The sequence below is a fragment of the Genypterus blacodes genome, unplaced genomic scaffold (genome assembly GCF_046128005.1).
Source record: "Genypterus blacodes isolate CSIRO-AG114 ecotype Tasmania unplaced genomic scaffold, CSIRO-AGI_Gbla_v1 ptg000002l_1, whole genome shotgun sequence".
Lineage (NCBI taxonomy): Eukaryota > Metazoa > Chordata > Actinopteri > Ophidiiformes > Ophidiidae > Genypterus > Genypterus blacodes.
In genome coordinates this window covers 1,502,454-1,510,098 of record NW_027466816.1, presented here as the reverse complement: position 1 = coordinate 1,510,098, position 7,645 = coordinate 1,502,454, and the positions used below count along the sequence as shown (strand labels likewise).

At 42.9% G+C, this 7,645-nt stretch overlaps 1 protein-coding gene across 1 annotated transcript in view; it reads right to left on the bottom strand.

The window, feature by feature from the left end:
• Positions 1-5,635: 5,635 nt before the first annotated feature.
• ablim2 (actin binding LIM protein family, member 2) overlaps positions 5,636-7,645 on the bottom strand; it is a 35,748-nt gene continuing 33,738 nt past the window's right edge. The window contains exon 23 of the mRNA XM_076152930.1: positions 5,636-7,307. Within this exon, the coding sequence (XP_076009045.1) occupies positions 7,194-7,307 (114 nt within the window). The 3' untranslated portion in view covers positions 5,636-7,193. The remainder of the gene's footprint in view (positions 7,308-7,645) is intronic.

Here is a 7,645-nt window from a genome sequence, read left to right as displayed (position 1 = left end):
ATCCGATCAAACGTTGACAAATATACACAAATTACATTAATGTGTACGCAGCGAAACACTGAGCAGAATCCAGAAAGCCCAGAAAATTGTGTGCTACTGTGTGTGTGTGTGTGTGTGTGTGTGTGTGTGTGTGTGTGTGTGTGTGTGTGTGTGTGTGAGAGAGAGAGAGAGAGAGAGAGAGACAGACAGTGAGCGAGACAGAGAGAGAGAGAGACAGAGACATAGAGAGAAGGGGAGAGAGCTGGGCAGGTTTGCTGATGTTTAGACAGTCATACCTGGAATACCAACCTCATCTGTGAGGGCAGAAACATACACACACACACTGTTCTCTTTTCTAAAGAAGTATTCATGAGGCTGCGCTTTATTCATTCATATGAATGCTTAATGTGAAAGTGAAATGGAAAATAGCGTGGTCATTATACTGGGCGTGGTCATTATACTGGGCGTGGTCATCAAACTGGACGTGGTGACCCTGAGTGGCTCTCACATCAAAAGTCCACAAACTGAAGAAGCAGAATCTTTCCCAAAGACGCCCAATCTCAAACCCAACCAGGTCTGAACCCAATACAAAGAAGTCATTTACATTTGTACGTTTCACAAGCACGTCTGAGCAGGCGTCACTGATGATCCGTCCCCCACAGTTAGGGACCATGGTAAAAGTGACCACCATACCAGGACCCACAATGAAAAAATTTGGGTCCAGCACTCATGGCTGACATTACCCATAATAAATCTGAAGTGTGTCACAGGTCTGGTACTACCATCATCATCATCATCATCATCATCATCATCATCATCATCATCATTGAATGTGTGTGTGTGTGTGTGTGTGTGTGTGTGCCTCATGCCTTGATATGAAACTCTACCTCTTCACTCAACGCTTTTATTTTGAAAGGGAAGCAGACGTAAAACACATCTCCACGGACTCATTAACATGCCGACGCACGGACGTGACCTCACGTGACTTGCAGTGTCACTCAAACCACCAAGACGCAGCACATAGGAGCCACATGCTGCAGCACTGTGGTCTGTGATCCCAGGATGGAATGACACGGCATGACTTCATCTCTTCCACTGAGTCCAAGAGGAGGAGGAGGAAGAAAAGGAGGAGGAAGCCTGGAAAGCAGAAAGTGTTTCATCATCCTGTATGAAGCTGGAACGCCTGAACTTACTATCACAGGGAATTGACTCTATATATACTGTGTGTTGGTGTGTGTGTAAGTGAATTCTGCCAAACGTAAACCTGAGCCAGGTCGGGTTTAAGTTACGTCAACATCCAACCTGTAAGCGACCTGAGATTGTGTGTGTGTGTGTGTGTGTGTGTGTGTGTGTGTGTGTGTCGTATAAGAGAGGAGCCTTGTTTAAGGTTCTCTTGTTAACAGACATGGAGCTGCTGTTTGCTCAGGGATTCCAGACCACAGCTGCTTCAATGTGGCAAAAGAGGGCACACCCACACACCCACACACTCACACACACACACACACACACACACACACACACACACACAAACATCGAACACAAATGCACACACGACTGTGTAAGAACTATTTATAACTACACAAATCTACCAACAACCACATTCCAAAAAGTGAGCACACACACACACACACACACACACTCCAAGGAAAGGTGGAAAGTCCACATCTGCCCTTCACAGCTGCCCCCCCCCCCCCCCCCCCAACACACACACATACACACACATTCTCGCCCTCTCTAGGCATGAAAGGAAAGAAATCAGGGCAGAACAACACCTCAGGCGCCGAATACCTCCACACACATTCTCACACACACACAGGAGCTGAAGCTGTGATGAATGATTGACAGAGGTGTCCTTCATCCTCATCCTCCTCCATCTTGAACCTAAGCAACACAAATGTAGACACTTGCTGCCTGCAGATGACACCCCGAGCACCCAGACACACCACTGCTACCACTGCTATGACAAAGCAGAGCAAAAGAAGAGTTCCTGCGATGCATTCAGGCACATTTAACTGGAAACGCAGTTTTCCATGAATATTTAAAAAAATTTGCTCTTGTCTCAGGGAACAAGCTGAAAATATATACTGCAGGTCCTCTCGGCTTCTGGACGAACCCGTGTTGAAGGTGTTGCAATTTTTCTTGTGTGCCTCACACACACACTCGCACACACACCTCATTTACCCCCTCAGACAGAAACATGATGGAACATGATCCTGCACAGGGAAATGAAAAACTTGGAGTACTTGTAGAAGTACTTACTCAAGTACTAATTATTGATCTCCGTCTCTCTCTCTCGCTGTACAATTATCATATTTGCATCTTAATCTGCTTTGCAGTCCACAGTGCAGAACTTTATTTCTCACTTTATGCACTTTCATTCATTTGCACATCATTCACTGAATTAACAACAATAAATCCTGAAATAATCCTGCAGCACTCAAACGCAGCAGTTGTCATGCAAATCTCAACTAATTTTACCTCAGCATCTCACTCACTCACTCACTCACTCACTCACACTCACACTCACACACACACACACACACACACACACACACACACACACACACACACACACACACACTCACTCACACAAAGGACACTTGTCCAATAGAGATGACGTCTTCAGGAGGAGTCAAATAATTGACGCGTTCGCTACTCCGACAGCTTAAGCTGCTGCAGTGTTTACCTGAGTGATCCTGTTCCACCTGCAGCAGCACGCAAACAACCTTACTGTAAAGCTGAATTTAAGCTTTGGTCATAGAAACAAAATATCATCCACAGTCTGACATCATTACCACTCTGAACGTAGATGAGATCCATTAAACTGCTGCTCTGGAAGCTAAAAGACACCCAGCTGGTCTCCCTCTTCCTCCTCCTCCTCCTCTTGCTGGGAGGAGAGGGAGGACCCAGCAGCTTCCAGCCAACCCTTCTGTCTCTCAATTAATCACACCCTCCCTCCTCCTTCATGCTCCTCTTCCTCCACTCCTGCCACATGCTCCTTTGTAGTCCCATTCACATCACTGCAAACATACAATCAGTTAATGTTCATAAAGTAATGAAATGTAATAATCATGTAAAATCATTTCAAGCCACCTGCTGTTCTGCCCGTTTGCCCCGTTTTGACCTTTAAATAACATTCTTCCAGTCTAATTTTGATCTAAAATGATGAAAAATGTATACAAATGTCCTGCAGGTTTGGGTGCTAAAATGCTGTTCTGGTACCTGAATGTTTTAGTTGATTAAACTAATTAATCAAATAAAGGCCAGAGGAGGAAGTTTGGGCCTTCTTAACGTTTAGTAAACTTTATTTGTAAATGTCTCAGGACAGGAAAGATGTGTGACAGCTGATCAGCTGACACAGTAATTACGGAGTATTCAGCCATTTTTATATGATTCATATGGATATTTGTCAGTACAAACTGGATTTGTGGTTTGGAATTTTATATATGGAGGAATAATAAGGAAAAAAGATATTTCCTCATTCAAGGAGGTCACAGGGATAACATGGATAAATCACACTGATGATACAGTACAATAACCACCTAATTTCATACTCTGTAGACACTGTAGTTATATATTTATTAATCAGATACGCAGATTTATGTCTTATATTATTTATATATTATATCAGAACATTAACATTCAAACTATTGATATAAATATTGTTTAAATTAAGCATTTGTGTATTTATTTAATTTTAGGAGTCTGTATCATGATGACACCCCTCGCGTTCATCTTCATATCCCGCGTGTTTCTTTAAGAACACAACGCAAAGCAGCAGTTAACATCGTCAGAATGAAACGTTGCGCAGAAAAAAAGCGTTAAAAGGCTTAAAATGCTCCGCTTACCTTTGTCGTCTCTGTTCTTGTGCATGTTCGCAGCTCATTCACATCCTCCAGGCTGATGATCACAATAGAGCGAGGGTGGGGCCACTGCTCGGACTGACAGCGGACTCGGCCAATCAGAGAGGAGTCGGACAAAGGCTTGACCAGTCAGGCATCATAGGAAGCGGGGCTTACGTTTCCCATCCACGAGGGCCGCCAAGCTGGAATCGAAGTTGTTTGGGTTCTTTTGTGTCCGGACCACGAACGGAAAGAGTAAAAAAAAAACAAAAAAACAGCAACAATGATGTCAGAAGCAACGAGGAGTCCGTTTCTTTTTTAATTCACTCAGCCTTTCACCGAACTAGTCTGAGCGGTTTAATTTGGGAGAATTGGGGGTTAGAAAGATGGATCGAGAGAAGAGGGGAGGGGAGGGGAGTGGAAGGAATAGAGAGATAAATGGATGGAAAGAGCGACAGACAGACAGACAGACAGACAGACAGACAGACAGACATATTGATAGATTTATTTATTTTTTGCTCCTTAAAGATCAGGCGTGAACCAGGGAGGAAACAGTTTGATTCAGATCCAAGAATTCATACAGGACAATGTTTGTCATCAAAGCCTGATATGATCAAGGAAGAGGATGAGGAGGGCCGAGACCCTGTTCATAAAATCCAAACCACGAAGTTCTTCATAAATGGCCACGTGGTTGCGCTTTGTGAACCAAATTACGAAATGCGCAGATTAATAATGATACAAAATCCCAACAATTCTTAAATTAACTTGTACTTCAGATATTCCAATGACAAAGCATAATGTTTCTTGCACATACAGTATTTCTTGTTCTACTGCACTCATTTTGAAGTCTTCATCTCATGAAATACATATCTTTTCATCTGCATGTCTGTCCACAGAATGAGGATACTGTCCCAGAATTGGTATCAAATACAGATTTAAGGACCTTTTCACTTACTGCTAAGAACAGCGAAACATCTTTAAGCTTAAGTTCTTCTTAAATGGCATAACTCAGGAAGGTAGAGTGGTTGTCTAGGGAGTGGAAGGCTCTAGGTTCAATTCCATGTCCAGTCTATACAAGTCACAGCCATGCTACCTCTGGTTGAGGGGGTCTTGATCCTCTGCTGAAGGCTTTATGGTGCCACTTCAGTTGAATGGGATCCAGGGAAGAACCCATTAAAAACTGATCAGAGTACGAGTTTTGCACAACCTCAAAAAAACAGCGGTTTTTAGAGGGATAAGTGGAATTTGTGGTCGATGGCCCTAAGAGGTAACTTACCAGGTTGGTACAAAACATGGTATCAGTGAATTAGAAAAAATGGTCACAGTGGAACTCTCTGGTTTGGATAAAGCACTTTAATAGCAGATGGATAGTGGAAATCAACACAGGAGCTTTGTGACAATCGTTAGTGCGTTGCGTACATTTGACATTTTTACTCAGGTTGTTAAAAATAATATTTGATATGTTTTCTCTTCACACCCTAGAACTCACAAAACCCTCTTCCATCATCGCTAATAAATAAATACCTTTCACAATCTAATGTCAGCTTTTCATTCCATACAATTTTACGGTAAACTATCGAATCAAAAACAGAGGGAATGCAGAAACCACGCAAATGAATTTCAGCCCCATGTCCCATTCCCATGCATGCCTGAAGAGTTATACGCTATGGCTTGTATGGAGACAAACATATCTGCCATATAATATGTCCACTACATATTCACATACATCGTACAGGGTGTTAGTTGCCGTGGTCCAGAAAACAAGCAAAGCTGATGGACTCAAGCTATGTAAGTGCAGCTTTTTGCAATGACGAACATACCGACGGTAATATCTATACCCGGAAGATAAAACCTAAATACTCACTCTCTCATGTTGCTTCTCTGTAAGTTGTATCATTGTGTAGATGTTCTCTTAAAGGTCTGTAGGTCTTTGAATGGACCCTTTTGGATCTATGAACACTTTAAAGCCTATAAAAGCTCCTCTACATGAGCATATACATTTAGTTAAATACAAATATGTTCGTTTATGACCTTTGCCTTTGTATGTTTTCATTGATCACTGAGGAAATGAAATAAAGTAAAAGAAAATAGATTTTACAAGGCATTAGCGTCATTACAGCATAACACAGTTATATTTAGGAATCCACAAGATATGTTAAGCTGTTTGTTGTGGCTTGTACAACTTCTACAGATTACGGATCTCGTAAGTGAATCACATCAATATGATACAATTTAAAAGAAACAATGTGAGTGAATGAGTGTGGACGTAAGTTTCCCTTGCGTAATGCTTCAATTAACTGTGTCGAGAACTCCTGCCTGATTCTTTTTGTCCTGTTGCTGTGGTGGCTCAGTGCTGAGTCATGGCCCTGATCCTCAGATTTTTGCTCGATGCAGGATCGGATTCAAGCGAGTTGCGAGTGCGTTTATCAAACCTAGGGGGATTTAACATGACAACAAACATGTGCTTATACAGTTATGGAGGTGAAAGATGATGGTGATGCAAGTGATGTCAGTTGAGAGACAGGGAGCGTTAAAAGACGATTAGTCCAGAAGGTTTTGGTCATCTGATTTCATGGGATGCGACCTAGGACGTTACTGTGGATGAGAAATGCAACCTTTGTTTTATAGAATTTGGTTGACATATTTGATGTATCGTCCCCGGCAACCATTGCGTTAAAACCGAAACCATTTTGTTTCTTCTCTGGTACAATAAAGAAGACAAGTCGATTTCAGTGAATAAAGAAACAAAAGTGAACTTCGATGACTTGGGCAGACACTATACGTGTTCAGTAATTGCTCATGTTAAAATTGCTCGTTCCACACATGCAAAGCCAACAGTTTCTGCACGTGACGTGTTCTCTTGGCTGCCACATGTTCGTAATGTCACTCTCAGTTTGCAAAGGCCGCCCTTGGGTATATTGCGTGAAATGGGGGGAAAATCGGACGAGAAGAAAGCGCACAAATAAAACTGATCCACAGGCGGGAAAATCCCGGCTTTCCCGATGGGAAAATCAGAAAAAGTCGTTAATTTTGCCACAATCAGGAGTTGGGATGCAGAAACCACACAATCAGGGAGACGAGGCATTTACAGGGACCATGCAAATGCAGCTTCTCTGCCTGTTCATAAGGCTGAGAGAACATTTGGACCACATTGCATACAAAAAGCTACAGGTGACCAACGCTGCCTTGACATTGATAAATGTTCCGACACGGATCGCCTCTCCATGGCGTTGCGGGCAGACGGCACAGCGTTTCACGGGTACAGAAAGTCGGGGATCACGGCGGTGCATAAATACTTTAGGTGGGTTGTTTTTCTCTCAGCTCCATCCACACTTTATGGTTTCGTGTTGAGACATCGGTTGGCACTTTGTTCTAAAAAAGGCGTGCCTTCTTCTTCATGTCGTTTTTCTTCCAGAGCGCCATGCGGTCGAACTGATCCAGGGTCATCCCAAAAACCTGCTGGAAGTCCTCAGGTGAAAGGTGTCTCTGTGAAAAGCCAAACATATGCAATTAGGGCAAAGGCGCCAGTGACAATGCTTGTAAGCAAAGGGTGTTTTATATATGATTAATTCATGAGTTTTGTTTTTGTAGGTGGTCCGGGGGCGCATTCATTTCATTGGTCAATTGGTCTTGGTCGTGATGTCAAACATTTCTCTCGTGTTTATGTGGGCATGGCTGTATAGTTCTGAATCAGAGGCAGGAGGCTGTTGTATCATAGCCAATCACTTGGTAACCATGATAACAAGCAGAGGAATGTGGAATGTTTCGCTCTGAAGCAGGCCTCTGATGAAAGGTTTTCACCCCCAGGCCACGAAATCCAAAAC